The sequence below is a fragment of the Myxine glutinosa genome, chromosome 6 (genome assembly GCF_964187855.1).
Source record: "Myxine glutinosa chromosome 6, kmMyxGlut1.1, whole genome shotgun sequence".
Taxonomy (NCBI): domain Eukaryota; kingdom Metazoa; phylum Chordata; class Myxini; order Myxiniformes; family Myxinidae; genus Myxine; species Myxine glutinosa.
The window spans coordinates 33,962,565-33,986,210 of NC_136266.1; the positions used below are offsets into that span (position 1 = coordinate 33,962,565).

The 23,646-nt window shown below is 44.8% G+C and overlaps 1 protein-coding gene across 1 annotated transcript in view; it reads left to right on the forward strand.

Annotated features, from left to right (window-relative positions):
* SHCBP1 (SHC binding and spindle associated 1) overlaps positions 1 to 23,646 on the forward strand; it is a 149,080-nt gene that overhangs the window by 112,301 nt on the left and 13,133 nt on the right. Inside the window, exons 11-13 of the mRNA XM_068119310.2 lie at positions 15,692 to 15,778; positions 18,159 to 18,339; positions 19,713 to 19,846. Coding sequence (XP_067975411.2) covers positions 15,692 to 15,778; positions 18,159 to 18,339; positions 19,713 to 19,846 — 402 coding nt within the window. The remainder of the gene's footprint in view (positions 1 to 15,691; positions 15,779 to 18,158; positions 18,340 to 19,712; positions 19,847 to 23,646) is intronic.

Below are 23,646 nucleotides of genomic sequence, written 5' to 3' on the forward strand. Positions count from 1 at the left end.
AAGGTACATTTTGATTGCAACTCAAGCAAAGGAAACCAGGTAATGCCCGTTTCGTTTGGAGTGATTATACACTGCCCAAAGAAGATGCGTTTCATAGCTATAAGAAATAAAATCGTGAAATCTTTAATTAAAAACATGAGAAAAATGACCAGAGTGTGGTCACCAGCTGCGAGGTGTAGAATCATGAGGACATCCGTTGCAATATGCGCTACCAATTTCGACCAGTCATTGAATTATACGTATGCACTGGCGTCTTTTTGTCTTTCAGTTCTGGTCTTGTCCTTTGTTTTGCGACGCAACATGCTTCATCAACTGATTACATATAATGTATGGACGTGAATGTTATTTCTGTAAATGTTAATTCATTAATGTTATTTATTAATGTTAATTCTGGGTGGCAGAGGGATAATTTGAAACGGGCATGGTCGGTAGGGGAAGTCTGAGTGTATGCACATGCACTATTCAAAAAGGCACCCCAACAACAGCAAGTTGTCGCAGTTAAAAATCCAGTCGCCTGAGATCAGCTGATTCACGCGCGCATGTTCCTATACATGTGTCTCTGTACACCTAATTTGTGTCAAGTTCTGTGAAACGAGATTGATATGAAAACATTCATGTTGTCTTTGTTGCTAAATTTATTCTGGTTTCTTCAAACAAATCGCGATTTTAGACCGCGATGTTCTTACCTCATACCAACGCACGTCCGAGTGTATGCGCATGCGCTATTCAAAAGGGCACCCCGACAACAAGAACAACAACGCGGTCCTCTCATAGAGCTGCTCATCGCAGTGGAAAAAAAAAATTTGCATGAGTTTTCAAGGCCGAATTGTGTTCACGTCCAGGATTTAATAAAGAAACTCCATTTCACGTGTGCATTGACATGCAATTCACAGATGTGAAATAAATAAATAAACACAGTCGTGAAATAATCTGGTCTGGTAATTATGATTATAATCGCTGCGGAAATGCGCGCTGCCATTCATTGTGATCCCGTGGTGTCATGTGTTGCGGACGTTGTTTTGTCATGTTCTTGGTGCGAGTTGCTCTCGACGACAGAATATGCTCCATATGCGTCGCGTGGATCCGGCCTGTCTTTAGCTCAAGGTTACGTAATGTGGGGCATGTGGGTGGTCATTCCCCCGTGTGTGTGTGTGTGTGACACTCCCCCGTGTGTGTGTGTGTGTGTGTGTGTGTGTGTGTGTGTGTGTGTGTGTGTGTGTGTGTGTGTGTGTGTGTGTGTGTGTGTGTGTGTGTGTGTGTGACCCACTCCCTCCCCACCCCCCCCCCCCACCCCTGTGTGTGTGTTTGTGTGTGTGTGTGTGTGTGTGTGTGTGTGTATATGTGTGTGTGTGTGTGTGACCCACTCCCCCTTGTGTGTGTGACCCACTCCCCCTTGTGTGTGTGACCCACTCCCCCGTGTGTGTGTGTGTGTGTGTGTGTGTGTGTGTGTGTGTGTGTGTGTAAGAGACCCACTCCCCTGTGGGTGATCCACTCCCCGGGGTGATGGGGGTGGGGAAGGAGAGGATTTGAGCTCTTGAAGTCACATTTTACATGAGATGTAATGATACATTTCAAACTGTATTTCCCATGTGCACGCACATGCATTCACATGTTATCAGAAGTAAATAAATTGTGTAGATTACATTATTTGTGGATCTCACCACATGGCGTCAGGAAGGGCATCCAGCCATAAAAACATTGCCTCAAACAGGGAACCATGATTGTCATGGGGCCCGCAAGGCTAACCCCTGCTCTAGCGGGGAAAAATGGCCTTAAAACGATCATTCATTATTTTTTACATTATTTGTGGATCTGATAAATTGCCAGGAACCATTTTGTAAAACTGAATGTGCAGCATCAAAATGAAGATGTCCAAATGTCACACACGTCCATGCCCGTGGGATTCCCATGGGTGACCCCACTCATCTATCTTCTATCTATCCATCTATCTATCTTCTCTCTATATCTTCTATCTTCTATTCTACAGACTTGGCATTTAATATGGAATATTTTTTTTCTTGACTTGGGTTTACTTTCTGAACTCAGTATATCAATCTGGTGAGTTTCTTTTACCCTTCGGTGATGTCTTTGTTGAAAGAACCATGTCACTGATTGTCTTTCGCAGCAAGAAGTCAACAACAGGATTATATCACAGGTGGCGTGACAAAATGTAAGGACAGGTACATTTGACGATTGGCTTCACAATCGGGTATATAAAGGTTGTTGCGTTCTGTATTCGTGGAAAACAACTGCTGCACGTCTACAAAAGTTATTGCCGCTTCCTCTGGAGATGGTCCGTCAACTTGAAAATGCTGTTTGTAATGGAGTGTTGGCTTTACGAAATTCTGGCATGAAACAGCGTGCTATTGCTCGGCAGTATGGCATCACTCAAGGTCAGGTGTCAAAGATCCTGAAACGAAATGCTCAGAGGGGTGTCCCTACTCCAATACGGAGGCCAGGACGTCCACGCAGAACCACAAGGAGAGATGATCGCCAGCTGCACCGGTTAGTCTGCAATGGCCGTACCAAGTCAGCTAATCGGCTTAGGGCTGAGTGGCAGCAACTGACAAATGTGCCTGTATCCAGAAGGCTAGTCAACCAACGACTGGTTCAAGCAGGCTATCGTGCCAGGCATCCCCTGAGAAAGCCACACCTGACCAGACAACACAGCCAGCGCCGATTACAGTGGGCCAGAGAGCACCGTCAATGGCAGCCAGGACACTGGAATCACGTGACCTTCAGTGACGAGTCTAGATTTCTGGTCTATCGTCAAGATGGCCGCGTCCGAGTACGCAGACAAGTGCATGAAGCCCACAACGAAGTTTGTATAGTGCCAAGAGTCCAAGCTGGAGGTGGTGGGGTGACCGTTTAGGCTGCTTTTCATGCAGGAGGCAAAACTGACCTGGTTGTTCTGAATGGAAACCTGAACCAGTTCAAGTACAGGGTCATTCTGGAAGAAACATTGCTTCCATTTGCTCGTGCAGTTTTTCGAGGAAACTTTGTCTTCCAAGATGACAATTCATGGCCTCATCGTGCTCGCATGATCCAACACTTTCTTGCTGACCGTGGTGTAGAGCATATGGAGTGGCCTGCCATGTCCCCGGATATTAATCCGATAGAGAACTTGTGGGCAGAATTAACGCGTCAAATCGACAACTTGGACCAGCAGCCGACCTCTGTGCGTGAATTGCAGCAGACTATTGTCACTGCATGGCAAGCGATTCCTGTCCAAACCTTGGCAAATCTCGTGAACAACATGCCTCGACGTGTACGTGCTCTCCTGAATGCTCGTGGGGGTTACACGAAGTACTGAACTTTAATTTTACTGTCCATAATCCCAGTCATAATTTAGCTTTTGTTTTTGTTGAAAATTTTTTTGGCTAATGTGCAAAATAAAGAGATACTTCTGGAAAACATACAGAATTTTAACACAGTACTGTCCGTGAATTGAGTTCGATATCAGTTTACATCACTTTCAAGGATCAATTTATTTGCTTCGAAATGTCAAATGTGGTTTTTGTTTCTTTTAAAGGTCACATTAACAAAATCTAGAATAATTTCAACATAATTCCAATGAACTTTTGGTTCTAAGTCATCTTGAAAAGTAAGTTCACCCCCACAAAAAAAATATTCCATATTAAATGCCAAGTCTGTATATTGTTATTATTATCTATCTTCTATCTTCTATCTATCTATATACAGTCACGTGAAAAAGTAAGTACAACCCATGTAAAGTTTTGACTTTTTCAACATATTTCAACATACAGCTATTTGATCTTCATTTCAACAATATTGACAGATTTAAGGTGATATAATATAACAAATATCATGAAACATTTACATTTTGTAGTCCATTGTATAATTTAAATAAACATAAATGCAAATTTCACATGTGGAAAAAGTAGGGACACCCCAACATTTATCACCACTTCAAATGCCTAAAATTTGAATCAGGTGCACCAGCTCAGGTGCAAATGATTAGAACATCGTTAGAGAGGATCTTGGAGGAACCTGTCTTATTTAATAATAATAATAATAATTCATTTATTTTGTATAGCGCTTTTCCAGAAGCCCAAAGGCGCTTTGACAGAGTGGAAAACATAATGCATAACAATACATGAAAACAACAATTGCAAAAAGACAAGAATCAATAGGGAAATATTTAAAGCAAAAGGAGGGAGAAGGAGAAGAGATAGTCAGGGGTTAAATGCTGTGGGTTGAATGTTGAATGCAGTGTTGAACAGGTGGGTCTTTAGTGATGTTTTGAATGTGGTGAGTGAGGAGGAGTCTCTGATGGTGTGAGGTAGTGAGTTCCAGAGGGTGGGAGCAGCGATGGAGAAGGCCCTGTCCCCCCAGGATCTGAATTTGGTCCGGATGGAGGGGGTCAGGAGGTTGGTACCAGCAGAGCGGAGGTTGCGGGTGGGAGTGTGTCTGGAGAGGAGGTCAGCCAGGTAGGATGGGGCCAGGTTATAGAGGGCTTTGTATGTCAAGAGAAGGATTTTGTACTGGATTCTCTGGGGGATGGGGAGCCAGTGAAGCTTGTAAAGGACGGGGGTGATGTGGTCACGGGTCCGGGAATGGGTGAGTAGACGGGCAGCGGAGTTCTGAATGTATTGGAGTTTATTGGTGATTTTTGAGGGTGAACCATAGAGGAGGCTATTGCAGTAGTCCAGACGGGAGGTGATGAAGGCGTGGATGAGGGTTTCTGCAGCCGTGGAGGAGAGGGATGAGCGGAGACGGGCAATGTTTTTCAGGTGAAAGAAGGCTGACTTTGTGATCTGTTTAGTGTATTTGTCGAAGGAGAGGGTTTGGTCAAAGATGACGCCAAGATTCCGGATGTGAGGGGAGGTGGATACTGGGATACCGTCGATGTTGAGGGCAAAGTTATGGGTTGATTTTGTGAGCGTTTTTGGGCCAATGATGATTATTTCAGATTTATCACAGTTAAGCTTGAGGAAGTTGATTTGAAGCCAGGATTTTATTTCAGTGATGCAGTTTGTCAGGATAGAGTGGGTGTCGGTGGAGACGGACTTGGTGGAGATGAAAAGCTGGATGTCATCGGCGAAGCAGTGGAATTGGAGACCATGACGGCGGATTAAGTGACCGAGGGGGGACAGGTAAAGGATGAAGAGGAGGGGGCCAAGAACTGAACCTTGGGGGACACCTTGGGGGAGGGGAGCAGTGGGGTATTTGCAGTTATTGATGGAGATGAACTGGCGTCTGTCAGAGAGGTATGATTTAATCCAAGAGAGGGCAGTGCCGGTAACGTTAAAGGTGGATTCAAGTCGGGTGAGGAGGATGGTGTGATCGATGGTGTCAAAGGCAGCGCTGAGGTCGAGGAGGACGAGAATGTTGAGGTTGCCAGCGTCAGAGGAGAGGAGAAGGTCGTTGGTGATTTTGAGGAGAGCAGTTTCAGTACTGTGGTTGGAGCGGAATCCGGATTGGAATGTTTCATACAGGTTATTGGCAGAGAGATGATGTTTGAGTTGAGTGGCTACAGCGCGTTCCAAAACTTTTGACAGAAAGGGTAGGTTGGAGATGGGTCTGAAGTTGTTTAGGGTGTCAGGGTTTAGACCAGGTTTTTTTAGAATGGGGATAACAGCAGCAATTTTGAGGGAAGGTGGGACGATGCCTGTAGACAGGGAGGAGTTTATTGTTGCAATGATAAGTGGAGAGAGAGAGCATGGAGGGAGGCCTTGACAAAGCTGGAGGGGATGGGGTCAAGAGTGCAGGTGGCAGTTTTCATTCCTATGAGGAGTTCAGAGAGGTCAGTAGGGGAGATTGGGGAGAACCGAGACAGGGGATGGCAGGACAAGGGGGGGCAGGTGGTTGGAGGGGGAGCGGGTGCGGCGGTGGTCAAGCTGTTGTAGATGTTGTCAATTTTGCGTTGGAAGAAAGAGAGGAAGGAGATGCAGTTGTCTACTGTGAATGACTGGGTGGTGGTGTTCAGGGGGCGGAGGAGTTTGTTTATTGTCGAGAAGAGTGCTTTTGGGTTTCCCGAGCCAGAGTGGATAATTTGAGAGTAGTAGGTGGAGCGGGCGCGGGAGAGGGCATCTTTGTAGTGTTGTAGGTGGTCCTTGTAGGCTTGGGAGTGAACTGTGAGACCCGTTTTATTGCGGAGTCTTTCAAGTTGGCGAGCACGAGTTTTCATCAGGCGGAGTTCAGGGGTAAACCAGGGAGCAGAATGGGTGAAAGAAACTGTTTTGGTTTTTACAGGCGCAAGCTGGTCAAGGCAGGAGGAGAGAGTGTGGTTGTAGTAGTCAGTGAGGTCGGAAGGGGTGTGGAGGTCAATGAAGGGAGAAGTGGACATTTTTTCAGAGAGGGTGAATGAGAATGAGGTAGGTGAAAGAGCGTTTAGCTTACGGAAGTTGATAGTGCGATAATGCCTTGGTGTTGGGGCGGGGATGTTGATGGTCAGAGTGATGGCTAAGTGGTCAGAGAGGGTGAGGTCGGAGCCAGAGAGATGGTGCAAATTTAATCCAGTGGAGCAGACAAGGTCCAAAATGTGACCACGGATATGGGTAGGAAAGTCGACATGTTGAGTGAGGTTAAAGCAGGTGAGTAAATCAGTGAAGTCAGTGGTTATTGTGGAGTCAGTGGAGTCCATGTGGATATTGAAATCACCAAGGAGGAGGATTGAGGGGGAGAGGGAACATAGCTGGGTCAGAAAGTAGGAGAAGTCAGACAGGAATGATGGGTGTGGTTTGGGAGGGCGGTAGACGACAGCCATGACTGACTGCGTGCGACCAGAGAGTTTAAAAGCCAGGTGTTCAAATGATGGAGCAGATGAGATGGAGATGAGGTTGGTCTTGATGTCTTGACGGTGGATAACGGCAATTCCACCACCTCGGCCCTCCGAGCGTGGTTTATTGACGTAGGAATATCCATTGGGTGTGGTGAGGTTGAGTGTGTAGTAGTCCAGAGGTTGTTGCCAGGTTTCGGTGAGACAGAGAAAGTCCAGTTTGTTATCCAGGATGTATTCGTTCAGGATGAGGCATTTGTTGTTGAGGGACCGGGTGTTGAACAGGGTGAGCTTGATGTTGTTTTGAACAGCAGGGATGAATTCAGGTGATTTAGCCAGGGTTCGTAGGCAGGAGGTGCGATCGTGTGCGTTGCTGTGACCAGGTGCGCTGGGACGAAGAGTGAGAGTGCGCTGAGCCGACCAGAGGACGGGGATGGAGTGACCTGATTGCAAATAAACAAACTTACGACCGGAGCCACGGTGAATGTACCTGGGTCGTCGGAGGAGTCCATTTGATTTGATGGCAGAGATGCATGATGGGGTGGAGCGGGTATTGAGCAGAAGGAGCCTTGCGGCGGAGTACCGCAGAGCCATGCCAGGCAGGAGCGAAGAGACGAGACGAGGCCAAGGTTGAGGAGGTGAAACAATGGTCCCAACCCATGAGAGCGGGCCCGAGGAAACGAAGGAGCCAGGTAGGTGAAGCCAGGAGCAGAGCCGGGACCAAGCAGAGGGCAGGCAGGAGCAAAGAGACGATCACGAGGCCAAGGTTGATCACGGCAAAGCGGCAAATGCAGCGGCAATCGACCGCCGCCGCTACAAATCTAGATCACGGCGGGAAACCGCCACCAAACCGCTGCGATGGTCACAACCCACGAGAGCGTGCCCGAGGAAACAGCGAGCAGGCGAAGGAGCGGGGCAGGCGAAGCAGGGAGCAGAGCCGGGGCTATGCAGAGGGCAGACTCAATGGCCAAAAAATCCGCACGACCACCAAAAAAGAAAGCAACTGACAGTGGCCCGGTCGAAGAAGCGGCGAGCATGTGACGCCTGCGTCCTCTTCATACCGGACCGGCCACCTCAGGCCTCAGATATTCAGAGATGAGGTATTTAAACCTCAGACATTTCGTTTGGGTTGCTCTTTGTTGTTGAAGTGTGTGGCGTCACCATGCCTAGATCAAAAGAGCTCTCTGAGGCCTTCAGAAAGAAGGTTATAGATGCCGACAAGTCTGGGAAGGGATTTAAAAAGATCTCCAAACATTTTGAAATCAATCATTCGACTGTCCGGAAGATCATCTACAAGTGGAGAAGATTCCAATCAACTGCCAACTTGTTCAGGCCAGGCCGCCCCAGCAAGTTCAGCCCGAGAGCAGACCGCAAGATGCTGAAAGAAGTATCTAAGAACCCCAGAATGTTATCACGGGACCTACAGGTAGCTCTTGCCACTGTTGATGTCAAAGTGCACGAGTCCACCATTAGAAAGAGGCTGCACAAATTTGATCTACATGGGAGGTGTGCCAGGAGGAAACCTTTGCTGTCCAGAAAGAACATCAGGGCAAGACTAAAGTTTGCCAATGAACACATAGGCAAAGACCAGCACTTCTGGAACAATGTGCTCTGGACAGATGAGTCAAAGGTAGAGCTATTTGGCCACAGTACCAGAAGACATGTTTGGTGAAAACCAAAGACAGCATTTGATCACAAGAACCTGATACCAACTGTAAAGCATGGTCATGGAAATATTATGGTTTGGGGCAGCTTTGCTGCATCAGGGCCTGGGCAGCTCACCATCATAGAATCCACTATGAATTCTTAATTGTACCAGAGGGTGCTTGAGGATAATGTGAGGCCATCTGTCGGAAAGTTGAAGCTCAACCGAAGGTGGACCTTTCAACCTTTACAATGACCCTAAACATACCAGTAAATCCACCAAGGAATGGCTGAAAAGAAAGAAATGGAGGGTTCTGGAATGGCCAAGTCAAAGCCCGGATCTAAATCCCATCGAGATGTTGTGGGGGGGATTTGAAACGAGCTGTGCATGCAAGAAACCCCTCAAACATCGCACAGCTGAAAGAATTCTGCATGGAGGAGTGGGCAAAAATTTATCCTAGTTGATGTCAGAGACTGGCAGATAGTTATAAGAAATGCCTACTTGAGGTTGTTTCTGCCAAAGGGGGCAATACCACCTATTAGAGCCAAAGGTGTACTTACTTTTTCCACATGCGAAATTTGCATTTCTGTTTATGTAAATTATACAATGGACTACAAAATGTAAATGTTTCATGATATTTGTTATATTATGTCAACTTTATCTATCAATATTGTTGAAATGAAGATCAAATAGCTGTATGTTGAAATATGTTGAAAAAGTCAAAATGTTACATGGGGTGTACTTACTTTTTCACGTGACTGTATATAAATTACAATTTTCAAATTCTAGATATCGATTGAGGGTTTTTTTTAAATAGCCGTGTTTACAGTTTTTTCTGTAAATTATATTTTTATTTACGGATGCTTTCCGACTGTTCTGTGATTTTTTTTCCCCGGTGCACCAGCTTCGATGGCCGTCAGCACGCTAAATTTCAGCTTTTTACGACACCCGGAAGGTACCGAACATTAATATCAGTCAGTGAGTCAGTGGTTAGAAAGAGCTTTATATATACATTATTATACTTTCACAACCCTTAAAGATTTTTATTTACTTTCAGTACTATCTACGTTTTCCAATTGGCTGAGGGCCAGGTCTCTCCCATGTGTAGCATAACTTGTATAAAATCTGAAACTTTTGAAACTGAAATTAACCTGAATTTTTTTTCGGAATTCTGGGGCTAATTCAACAGAGCTAAACCAACAATTCCCACTTCTCAAAGTTGGTTGTAAATTTGAACTGTTGTGGCGTCTTCTTTATTATATTTGGTCTTTAACAAAACTCCAAGGAACTTGATCTATGATCTTTCTCAACTCTCCTGCCCACTCCTCCTCCCCCCCCCCCCCCCCCTCCCAAGGCTGGTGTTGGTTTAACGGTTAAAGTGGCTGTCTTAAGATCTTTACCATGCTCTCGCGAAGCAAAAAGCAGGGTTAAGCATTCGGTTTGCATACGTGACTGTATTTTTAAAATTCATTTTCTCGGCAACCGTTGGTCCGATTGGCACTAAATTTTACCATAGGAGTGCCTCCGCCTGTATAATTTTTTTATTCATAATTATGATGTCATAGGTCACACGGTACGGACGCCATCTTGGAAAAATGTTGCATCTCTATATCTCCCAAAACCCCTCGATGGAAAAAAAATAATAATTGAAACATGGCTCATTGTCAAGTACTCCCCTTGGGGAATAAGATATCTTAATGATGATATCGGTACCTTAATTATGACGTCAAAATTCGACAAGTACAACGCTTGATTCGATCAGTATGAATTTTTTTTCTCTGCAATTCTTGGTCAATTGACAATAAATTTTTACCATCTGAGTGCCTCCTCCTGGAGAATAATTTGATTATAGTTATGACATCATAGGTCATGTGGTACAGGCACCATCTTGGAAAAAAATTGCACCTCTATATCTCTGAAACGACTCCATGGAAAGAATTGAGACCTGGCTCATTGTCAACTACTCCCCATGGGGAATAAGATATGTTAATGATGATGTCAGCGGTGCCTTCGCTTTGACGTCATAATTCGACAAATACAACACTTATCCGATCATTATGAATTTTTTTTTCTTTGCAACTGTTGGTTTGATTGACACGAAATTTTCACCATAGAAGTGCCTCCTCCTTTAGAATATTATAATGATAACCATGACGTCATAGGCCATGTGGTACAGGTGCCATCTTGGAAAAAAAAAAAACTGTACCTCTATCTCCAAAACCGCTCTATGGAAAATATTGAAACATGGCTCATTGCAAAGAACTCCACATGGGGAATATGTGTTAATAACGATGACGTCATTGGTGCCATAATTATGACTTCATAATTCGACAGGGACAAGCTTCCTCTGATCATTTTGAAATTGAGTGTGATTATGCAACAATTATATTATAAAATATAAATTTATGATGTCATTGCTCACATGGTCTGGCAGCCATATTGGATCAAAGAAAAAAAAACAACTTCAAAAACAGAAGTTTTGGCTTGAACCAAGTTAACTGTGCAGGGTAAGTATTCTTTGAATACCATATACAGTGCATTCAGAAAGTATTCAGACCCTTTCACTTTTTTTACATTTTGTTATGTTGCAGCCTTATGCTGAAATGGTTTAAATTCATTTTTTCCATCATCAATCTACACTCAATACCCCATAATGACAAAGAGAAAACAGGATTTTAGAAAGTATTGCAAATTTATTAAAAATAAAAAACTGAAATATTACATTGACATAAGTATTCATACCCTTTGCTATGACACTTGAAATTTAGCTCAGGTGCCTCCCATCTCTCTTGATCATCTTTGAGATGTTTCTGCACGTTGATTGAAGTCCACCTGTGGTAAATTCAATTGATTGGGCATGATTTGGAAAGGCACACACCTGTCTATATAAGGTCTCACAGCTGACAATGCATATCAGAGCAAAAACCAAGCCATGAGGTCGAAGGAACTGCCTGCAGAGCTCAGATACAGGATTGTATCGAGGCACAGATCTGGGGGAGCCTACAAAAAAATCTCTGCTGCATTGAAGTTTCCCGAGAGCACAGTGGCCTCCATAATTCTTAAATGGAAGAAGTTTGGAACAACCAGGACTCTTCCTAGAGCTCGCCGCCCGGCCAAACTGAGCAATCGGGGGAGAAGGGCCTTGGTAAGAGAGGTAACCAAGAACCCGATGGTCACTCCAGCTGAGCTCCAGAGATCCTGTGTGGAGATGGGAGAAACTTCCAGAAGGACAACCATCACTGCAACAGTCCACCGATCTGGGCTTTATGGCAGAGGGGCCAGATGGAAGCTTCTCCTCAGTGAAAGACACATGAAAGCCCGCTTGGAGTTTGCTTAAAAGCACCTAAAGGACTCTGACTGTGAGAAACAAGATTCTGTGGTCTGATGTAACCAAATTGAACTGTTTGGCTTCCGTCTGGCCACTCTGCCGTAAAGCCCAGATCGGTGGAGTGTTGTAGTGATGGTTGTCCTTCTGGAAGTTTCTCCCATCTCCACACAGGATCTCTGAAGCTCAGCTAGAGTGACCATCGGGTTCTTGGTTACCTCTCTTACCAAGGCCCTTCTCCCCCGATTGCTCAGTTTGGCCGGGCGGCCAGCTCTAGGAAGAGTCCTGGTTGTTCCAAACTTCTTCCATTTAAGAATTATGGAGGCCACTGTGCTCTTGGGAACCTTCAATGCAGCAGAATTTTTTTTGTAGGCTCCCCCAGATCTGTGCCTCGATACAATCCTGTCTCTGAGCTCTGCAGGCAGTTCATTCGACCTCATGGCTTGGTTTTTGCTCTGATATGCATTGTCAGCTGCGAGACGTTATATAGACAGGTGTGTGCCTTTCCAAATCATGTCCAATCAATTGAATTTACCACAGGTGGACTCCAATCAAGGTGTAGAAACTTCTTAAAGATGATCAAGAGAAATGGGAGGCACCTGAGCTCAATTTCAAGTGTCATAGCAAAGGGTATGAATACTTATGTAAATGTGATATTTCAGTTTTTTATTTTTAATAAATTTGCAAAACTTTCTAAAATCCTGATTTCTCTTTGTCATTATGGGGTATTGAGTGTAGATTGATGAGGGAAAAAATGAATTTAAACGATTTCAGCATAAGGCTGCAACATAACAAAATGTGAAAAAAGTGAAGGGGTCTGAATACTTTCTGAATGCACTGAAGTTTTTTTTTGTTTGTTTGTTTGTTTTTTGTATACAGAATCGAGGCTCGTGAAAGAGCTAACATTTATCACACAAACAGTCAAACAAAGTATATAAAAAGAGGAGCGGTAGACAAGATGAGGAGAGAGAAGGGGAAGCACAAAAACACAACATTTGAGAGCAGGGACACCGGGAGATGTGTGGGAGGGAGTGGGCTTAGGGGGAGGAGGCGTGGGAAGGGGGGGGGGGGGGGAGTGGGAGAAGTATAAAACACAAGGACACCAAGGACTTCCAGGAAAGAAGTTGGTATTTCAAGAAAGTGGATTTGGGGTGAAAGTTGAGTATTTAGTCTGAGTTCCTATTGAACCTTTAAATGACATCAGGTGGGTTGCCTCAGCTTGTTGTCCTTTCAAGGTCGACAAAATGAGGACCATCTTACCTGGAAATGGGGCACTGCATCAGTGGCACAGCCGCATTCCCAGCATTGATGCAACCAACATCCATGGGCTGCATACAAAATAATAATAGCCCCTCCCCAATCCAGTTTTCTTCCCGCTTTTGTACTTTGTATTAACTGCAAGGGAGTTGACAGCACTGACCGATGGATCAATTTGTTTGCATCAGTCAAATTAACATGAAAACAATCTGCTGGTCTACAGCAGGGGATCCCAAATCCAGGGTCACTACCCGAACTTGATTTGTGACGGCCTTCTGATACGTCACGGATGACTACACGCTGCTTCATCTTGCAGCGATATACCGGATTCAAACGTTGGCAAATTGGCAACTTTTCACAAAATTCCGGTTTTTGAAGGGGTTTTCTTGGACAATTTTATGGTAGGTACTGGTACTATTTGGGTCATGAGGGAATGATTTGAAATTTTTGGTTGTGGGCAAAAACGTTTGGGAGCCTTTGGTCTGCAGCTCGGATAGTTTCGCCTTTGGAATGCATGAACGTAAAAATAAAATAAATCTGAGTTGATGTGACGACAGAAGCGGTTCACTTGTGCAGTCCATGCTAAAAAGCATCCCTAGATCCGGGAGCCTTTTTGGCTTTGAAATTGCAGTGGGCAGAAACTTGTAATTACTTCAAAGAACATGTCAGTTATTTAAGGCCAATAAGGGGAGAAGTAATTGTCCTCATTTGTTGTACTCGTATATTTTGTGTACGAACTGGGCCCTTTAGCATAGGGACTTGGTGACATTATTGGTCGCAATCCATTGCTGATCTCCAGCTGTTGAGATACTTCCTCCAGCAAGAAGTCATGAAAGTGATTTGAACTGTTGAAATCAAAATTACATGCAAAGCGGAAATCACGGGTGGCAGAGCTTTTTGCAGTGCTCTCGAGTGGGAAAAAGAGTGGCACACCTTGTCTCCGAAACCGAGAGAGCATTCATCGGTTGAGAAGTGGTGAGGAACCGGCAAAAGGTGGTTAGAACTGGCAACGTCAGCCTGCGCTAGGGAATAAACTGGCTTTGAAAGGCCGTGTCATGGTACAGAATGCGAGTGAGAGTGAACACTGAAACCGATAGCAGCTGAGCCGGAGGACAGAGAGGCCGAGGAGATTTGTGCAAGCCACACTTTGTTGAGCTCCACGCAAAACTGTGTGCATCACAAGCGCCCTTCCAGCTACAGACAGCATCTGTGCATAGGGATGTACCTGCAACAGACTGTACCTGCACCGTGTAATTAAACAAGCCGTGCCATTGCCTGCCCTGGGGACGATGCCGAGAGCAGCTGTTGTGTGGCTGAGCACTGTGTTCCAATGGTCTGGAACTCACCACATGGCAAAAGTGTTCCTCCATGCATTCCATTGGGTGAACAACAAAGCCAGTGATCACCCAATTTGATCCATCTTTGCGCTTGCTCTTCCTCTGCCTCCCCCCCACCCACTTCCTATTTATTTCCATTCTCTCCCCCTCGCCCTTTTCTCTCTCTCACTTCTCCATTCCCGTCTCTCTCTCTAACCACCTCTTTCTCTCTCTAACCACCTCTCTATCTTTCTCTCTCCAACCACCTCTCTCTCCCTTCCTCTCCATCTCTCTCTACCTTCCTCTCCATCTCTCTCTACCTTCCTCTCCATCTCTCTACCTTCCTCTCCATCTCTCTACCTTCCTCTCCATCTCTCTCTACCTTCCTCTCCATCTCTCTACCTTCCTCTCCATCTCTCTCTACCTTCCTCTCCATCTCTCTCTACCTTCCTCTCCATCTCGCTACCTTCCTCTCCATCTCTCTACCTTCCTCTCCATCTCTCTCCATCTCTCTCTACCTTCCTCTCCATCTCTCTCTACCTTCCTCTCCATCTCTCTCTACCTTCCTCTCCATCTCTCTCTACCTTCCTCTCCATCTCGCTCTACCTTCCTCTCCATCTCTCTCTACCTTCCTCTCCATCTCTCTCTACCTTCCTCTCCATCTCTCTCTACCTTCCTCTCCATCTCTCTCTACCTTCCTCTCCATCTCTCTCCCCTCCTCTCTTTTTCTCTCTACCTTCCTCTCCATCTCTCTCTACCTTCCTCTCCATCTCTCTCCACCCTCCTCTCCATCTCTCTCTTTCTTCCTCTCCATCTCTCTCTACCTTCCTCTCCATCTCTCTCTACCTTCCTCTACATCTCTCTACCTTCCTCTTCATCTCTCTCTACCTTCCTCTCCATCTCTCTACCTTCCTCTCCATCTCTCTCTACCTTCCTCTCCATCTCTCTCTACCTTCCTCTCCATCTCTCTCTTCCTTCCTCTCCATCTCTCTCTACCTTCCTCTCCATCTCTCTTCCTTCCTCTCCATCTCTCTTCCTTCCTCTCCATCTCTCTCTTCCTTCCTCTCCATCTCTCTCTACCTTCCTCTCCATCTCTCTCTACCTTCCTCTCCATCTCTCTACCTTCCTCTCCATCTCTCTACCTTCCTATCCACCTCTCTCCTCCTCTCCACCTCTCTCTACCTTCCTCTGCATCTCTCTGCCTTCCTCTCCATCTCTCTCCCTTCCTCTCTTTCCCCTCATCCCCCCCCCCCTCCCTTCCACTCTCTCTCACTCTTTCTCTCTCACCCCCCCCCCCCCACTCTTCCTCTCTTGCTCTCTCTCTCTCTCTCTCTCCCCCTTATAGGCTGTACTCAGTGGGACGTTAACCTGAGATGCCCTCCCTTTGCTTTGTTTCTCCAATATAGTGTTCTGGGCTGGAGTTATATCCTGGAAGTGCCTGTGACCTTGCTGGAAATAATATCCATCACTGCAAGGAGGGAATTCTCATCAAGGTTGGTCATTGGTTTTTACAGACAATCTGCATATTAATTGCAAGTTGTGTAATGTATATTGCTGTTTATATGACCAGATGTTTTATCATCTTTATGTGTAAAAGGAAATTTAAAAAAATTTAAAGGAAACAAAAAAGAAAATTAATTGCAACACTTTCATAATTATCATTTTTTTCACTTTATATCCTTTTTTTTTTTTTAAACCACGAGACAACAAATGCAGCTTGGTGAATGCCCCAATTTTTTTGGAAGCCTCCATGCCTTGGATTTGTACATCCATGATTAGTTATTAAGCACATCTGACATTTCACAGCCAGTCGTGGACACACGCAGGTGACATCACATTTCAAAACCAATTATGGAGCCATAAAGGCAAGACTGCTTCTTTTACAGAAATTACTGACATCCATTAAGTTGTGCCGAGTGGTCATGAAAAACTCCAGGTTATATTTTATACGATTTCTATAATTATATTTCCATCATGGACGTGTTTTCCACGATTTTTTAATTAATTAAACCATGGTTAAAAATATGAGCATTAAATAATCACGTCAATGAGTGGAGCATCCTTTTCCCTCACTAGAGAGAGAGAAAGAATGAATGAATGAATGATCGTTTTAAGGCCATTTTCTCCGCTATAGTGAGGGTTAGCCTTGCGGGCCCCATGTCAATCATGGTTCCCTGTTTGAGGCAATGTTTTTATGGCCGGATGCCCTTCTTGGCGCCAACCCTTGGTCGCCTCTTACGATGCGCAGGGATACGGTGTACCTATTCTAAACCGGGGTACACACCGGGATCATTCATCCGAGCAAGCTGGTACTCAATTTGCCGACCTCGGAAGGATGACAGGCTGAGTCAACCCCCCTGGCGTTAATTCAGCGATCGATCGGGATTCGAACCCAGGATCCTAGGATCCCAAGCCAGCACCCTAACCGCTAAGCCAACACCCGGCTAAGCAACACCACCTCTCTCACTAGAGAGAAAGGAAGAAATTAAAATATGTGGATTGTGGAACAATGGACAACTTGCAAAATCAAAATAGAATTGCCACTCTCTTTCCCACATATATCAATTTAATGATTTGATCCTGTTCATTAATGTAATTGCTTCACTACGCCCCCAGTGGTGTTTATAGTAAAGGACATGGATTTGTTCCCCCATTGGCGGAAGACCCTCTCGTGTTCAGGCCGCTGGTGCTCCTACGGTTGGCAGCGAGTGCCCCGGAAGCATTGATGGAAGAGAGCAGCCATCATATCTGTGGAAGAATTGCATGTTCAGTCAGGGTCACCCAGATAGCTCAGATGACAGAGCACTGGTGCAGCTTTCCAGAGAACCTGGGTTCGGTTCCTTATCTGGGCATGTAATTTTCCCACATATATTAATTTAATTATTTAATCCTGTTCATTGATATTTATTAATTAGTACCAATCTTGGCATGATGGCCTACAGGTACTCACACACGCCTCTAAGCTGTCTAGCCTGGGATCTAATCTGGGCCCAGCTAGAAACCGTCATCCCAGTGTTTCACAGGCCGGGTTATTCATCAATGTGTGTGCCGTCCCTCGTATGGACGTTGAATCCGTGAATGTACTGGCTGCCGCCGCCATTAGTTGGAGGATGGTAAAGACTGGGCCCATGTCGTGCTTCGACAAGAGTCCAGGCAAGCTATCGCCGGCATCATCTGCAGGAAACATTACTCAATGCATGTCTTTGAAGTTCATGACACACTCTCATTGCATGACATAAAAAAATATAATATAACCACCTTTAGAGGCCATTTTTCCCCGCAAAGTGGGGGTTGGCCTTTTTCGGGAACCGTGGTTGTTGTTGTTTTTTGGTCCCCTTTTTGAAGCAATGTTTTACGGCCGGATGCCCTTCCTGACGCCAACCCTTTTTGCCGCCTTTTAACGACAAACAGGGAATTACCAGTGAACTGGTACTCAATTAGCCGACCTCGGAAGGATGACGGGCTGAGTCAACCCCCCTGGCGTTAATTCAGCGATCGACCGGGATTCGAACCCAGGATCCTAGGATCCTAAGCCGGCACCCTAGCCGCTAGCCCAACACCAGGGCATGACATGAAGAGCCAATAATAAACGTGCTGTGATGTTACCTTCACCAATCTTTTGCTTTCATCCATCAAACTATCATTAAAATGATATCCAGCTGATATATTCCAGATCCGTTCCTCACTTGTAGTTTTGGCTTGTAATGTTGACAGCTGTTTTGTTTTTTTGTTTTTTTTCATTATAATTTTCCACTGAATTTTGCACTTCCTGGCTTTTGCTCATATTGCCATTATTTTTTTCCTTTGATTGAGTGGTCTCGATGAACTTGCTGAAGCCAAGGCTTGTCAGCCTCTCACATTACTTGTTTCCAGGACTTCATGGCCTCCATGTATGATATGCCCAAGCTGAATATGACAAACAACCGACTGCATTCCAATGAGCTGTACGGAGTAACACTAGTCAAACCCCAACACTTGGAGGCTAAACTTGAACCTGGGAATCAAGAGATGGTGGAACAGAAGCCGAATGAAGTTGAAGGACTGCATAATTCAGGTGAATATTTTGATGCAGCTTTTAAGCATCCCCAACCTCTCCGCGCCATCACACACTCTCCTCACCTCTTAAACTTTCAGGCATTTCAGAAACTGCATGTGGAAGGTGATTAAAGATGTGATGTGAGCTTGTTGGGATGTGGTTGTGTCGATTGTTCTACCTTTGATGATCCTTATTGCTCCAGATGCCTCCTGCTATAAATGAAATGCTGCCAGATGCCTTGTAATTAAGTCCTTTGAGGTACAATTATCTGCCACACTTGTGTTGTCTTTTTATTCTTTCCCCCCTTTTATTCATCTTTTTAATTTCCTGTAATTTTATACTCGTGCACTAGTATTCCTTTGTTGTGCAGATGCACTGTGCAGCCTCTTCCCCTGCACTCCTCACCTTTCCCTTACAATGAAATGTGTAAGTGGACATTTACCTTTTGGGTGCAAAAATACATTGAGAAAAAGGGGGATGCAGGAGGAATGAATGAATGATCGTTTTAAGGCCATTTTCCCCGCTAGAGCGGGGGTTAGCCTTGTGGGCCTCATGACAATCATGGTTCCCTGTTTTGAGGCAATGTTTTTTATGGCCGGATGCCGTTCCTGACGCCAACCCTTGGTCACCTGTTACGATGCGCAGGGATACGGTGTACCTATTCTAAGCCGGGGTACACACCGGGATCATTCATCCCAGCAAGCTGGTACTCAATTTGCCGACCTCGGAAGGATGACAGGCTGAGTCAACCCCCCTGGCGTTAATTCAGCGATCGATCGGGATTCGAACCCAGGATCCTAGGATCCCAAGCCGGCACCCTAACCGCTAAGCCAACACCAGGAGGAGGAAGAAGAAAAAATTGATTCTCCCAAATGCTTTTCATCTTGGTGTACACTTACTGAGTTCGGTGAAAATGTTGATCGATAAATGAGAAGGAATCATCATTATTGAGAAGGAGCAGAGTGTGGCATGAAGAAGGGGTGGGGTAGAAATTAAGGATTATCTATTGTATGCACTGTATTGACAGAAAATTCTGTTTGTGTGTAACCTCATTTTACAATAGCAACACAAGTGTTTATGCTCTTTAAAAGATTTCAGATGTCGGCTGAACACTGATCACAACATGTAAATATGTTGGCACGTTGCAGACGTAAATGCCTAAATAGACGCAATAGGGCAGAATTAATAAAACAGGTTTCGATGAGAAATAGAGGATGTGGAATTAACATTTGTCCCAGCAAGCGACAAAGTTACTGAATTCAAACACATATTGAAATATTCATCAAAGTTTTTGGACAGGATTCTAGGAACGGAGATTAACTATTGGCATTAGAGGTGCATAAATTCAACATTTTATTCTTCTGTGCCCTCTGTCCTTGTGTATGAAACAGCCATGGAGAACTCAAATGATGTTGGAAGAGCAACTCATGAAGAATACATTATCTTGGAGACGGAGAAAGCCATCACTGCTGAGATATTGAGTGCATCCCACCTGAAGCACAAGGAGAATGTAGTTCAAGAAAAGGTGACACGTTCTCGAGATTTGTTCTGAAATGCTGTACATTCATTATCCTGTCTATACGTTAAAGTGAATATACAGTGCATTCAGAAAGTATTCAGACCCCTTCACTTTTTTCACGTTATGTTATGTTGCAGCCTTATTCTGAAATCGTTTAAATTCTTTTTTTTCCCTCATCAATCTCCACTCAATACCCCATCATGACAGAGAAAACAGGATTTTAGAAAGTTTTGCAAATTTATTAAAAAGAAAAAACTGAAATATCACATTTACATAAGTATTCATACCCTTTGCTATGACACTTGAAATTTAGCTCAGGTGCCTCCCATTTCTCTTGATCATCTTTGAGATGTTTCTACACCTTGATTGGAGTCCACCTGTGGTAAATTCAATTAATTGGACATGATTTAGAAAGGCACACACCTGTCTATATAAGGTCTGACAGCTGACAATGGATATCCAAGCAAAAACCAAGCCATGAGGTCGAAGGAACTGCCTGCAGAGCTCAGAGACAGGATTGTGTCGAGGCACAGATCTGGGGAAGCCTACAAAAAATTTCTGCTGCATTGAAGGTTCCCAAGAGCACAGTAGCCTCCATAATTCTTCAATGGAAGAAGTTTGGAACAACCAGGACTCTTCCTGGAGCTGGACGCCCATCCAAACTGAGCAATCGGGGGAGAAGGGCCTTGGTAAGAGAGGTGACCAAGAACCCGATGGTCACTCTGGCTGAGCTCCAGAGGTCCTGTGTGGAGATGGGAGAAACTTCCAGAAGGACAACCATCACTGCAACACTCCACCGATCTGGGATTTATGGCAGAGTGGCCAGACGGAAGCCTCTCCTCAGTGAAAGACACATGAAAGCCCGCTTGGAGTTTGCAAAAAATCAGCTAAAGGACTCAGACTGAGAAACAAGATTCTGTGGTCTGATGAAACCAAGATTGAACTGTTTGGCCTCAATTCTAAGCGTCATGTCTGGAGGAAACCAGGCACCGCTCATCACCTGCCCAATACCATCCCAACGGTGAAGCATGGTGGTGGCAGCATCATGCCGTGGGGGTGTTTTTCAGCAGCAGGGACTGGGGGACTGGTCAGGGTTGAGGGAACAATGAACGGAGCAAAGTATAGAGATATCCTCAATGAAAACCTGAAACAGAATGATCAGGAGCCTGAATACTTTCTGAATGCGCTATATATATACACCTCCAAAGGTATCGTAGCGCCCGATTTCTGTTTATATATATAATCGGGAGATTAAATCAGACGCGGACGTAGCTTCAGGACTTCGATCTTTAATTTGACAAGCTTTCAACCAACAAAGGTCTTCTTCTGAGTCGGCCCCAAGTTCAACGGAGTTCTGAAGCTACGTCCGTGTCTGATTTAATCTCCCGATTATTTATTCAATGCAAATGAGACACCCTGCTCATACTGTGGAGTTTCTACTATTTCTCACAGTTATATATATTTATTTATATATATATATATATATATATATATATATATATATATATATATATATATATATATATATATAATATTGTTGCGGTTTTGAGAACCCACACAGGTAACATCATTAAAGGTTAACGGTTGCACCCCATAGTTAGGCCACATGCAACACGTAGGTCACCTTAGAACGTTAGTTATTTCTTAGTATATGTGAGATAAGGCCATTTCCAATAGTTATCATCTGTGTTGTGTGAAACAAATAAGAGTAGGCCCCGTTCAGTTTGCAGCCTCCGTCCAATCGACTCCATTGAGCACTATCCAGTCTGCACCACATTGTCCCTCGCAGTTTGTTATGCGTTGGGCCGGCAGCGTTAGCTGCCAGTTGCTCGCTCAAACCAGCCAAATGCCACGAGGTAAGGCCTGGACAAGGGGCGGAGCGCAAGGGTGGGGGTATGGCCACGTCAGGCAGCCATCAAGGGCGGAGCCGTTAAGACCCCAACATCCAACCAGGGCTGAGGCGACATCGCCTGGCAGGGTGTGACTGGACATTCCAGAGGGTTCGCTGGGCGTGGTAATAAAACCTTTCGCGCGAGGCCCCCACCTCAGTTATGAGCCGTGGTCCTCTGTTGAACGAGTTGTGATGGGAGAGGCGCTCGTGAGTTCGCAGTGACAAGTTATGAGCCGGGGTCCTCTGTTGAATGAGTTATGAGTCGGGGTCCTCTGTTGAACGAGTGATGAGAAGGGAGAGGCATTTGTCAAGTTCGTGAGCTGAGTTATGAGGAGAGGAGTATCAAAGGACTTTTGTGAGGACTTTTGTGGAAAGGCGCTTTGGTGACATCATTGTGGAAGTGGCGCATTGTACCGAGCGATACCGGGAGCGCGTATAAAGGCGCCGGTACAACTATTACGTACGCAGTATAATCGCCAGCTTACCGATCCCCCCCCCAGTGTAATTGTCCGATCCGTGCCACCGACACGGGACGATCTCGCCTGCCGTCTACTGTCTACCATCACCAGCTGCTTCGTGTTACGAGTCGGGGCCCGGAGTGAGCTGTGGATGCCATCGGTGGACCCTCAACCGGACCATCTACAACCCCGTGTGAGTCTGAGTCTGAGTGCGAACGGGCCCGTGTCCAGGGATAAGTATAAGACTGTCTAAGGCTGCCCTGTGTATCTGCTTCTTCCTCTTCACTGTACATTGCTCTTCTTTTTCCTCTTCTTATTTGTACAAAGTGTGTACTTCTCTTCCTTCCCATACAATTGCAAATAAATTCCCTGTTCTTCCTGTTTTCCTCTTAATTCGACCGTCTTAGTGATTTCTCCATTGGGTAAGCGTGGCACGATCATAACCGCTCCAATCGGGTTAGTTCCCGTTAACGGCCCAAATCGCGGCTAGCTATCGCTCGGCGTGTCCACTAACGCCGTGGTTCGGGTGGGGTTATTTCCTTGCTTCACGGCCGGTGTTAGTACATAGGTAATAAGACTAATTCGGCTTACAACCCTATTTAACACCGACCGGAAGGAACGTGATAGCCCCGGATCGCGTCGGCTAGGAAAAGGACAAGGGGATTAATCCCCCCTTGATAAAGGGGAGGCCGACGGTTGAGATACGCAACAATATATATATATATATATATATATATATATATATATATATATATATAGATAGATAGATATATATATATATATATATATATATATATATATATATATATATATATATATATATATATATATATATATATATATATATATTTCTGTCAGTTGATTGTTTGTTTGCCATTTGTATTACAGTAGACAAGAAGGTAGAAATAAATGAATGACATGTTTATCTAACCATTTATTTGGGGGAAAATTATTACCGGGGAAACCCTTAGCTACATTCGTTGCCGTTTTCGGACGACCGGACTTCTTTGCAGTGGCTACCGACCCTGTTGCTTCAAATTTCTCGACAATCAATCGTATGTTTCTTCCCTGGGGTGGGTTAATTTCGAATTCCTGTGCCAAACGGCGTGCCGCCATCATTGGTTGTTCATTACATTTGTAGTAATGTTTCACGGCCGCAATGCGTTGATTCATTGAAAGGTAATTCATGGTTCAATTTGGTGCAACTTCAGCAACTTTCCAAACTCTCAGCAATAACCTGCAAAAAAAAAAAAAAAAAAAAAGGAATAAAATTAATAATCTGCAAGACAATTATTAACAACATGACATCCCAGAAAGAATCTGACAGCCGAAAAAACAGAAATCGGGCGCTACTTTTGTCTCACCCTGTATATATACAGTCACGTGAAAAAGTAAGTACACCCATGTCAAGTTTTGACTTTTTCAACATATTTCAACATACAGCTATTTGATATTCA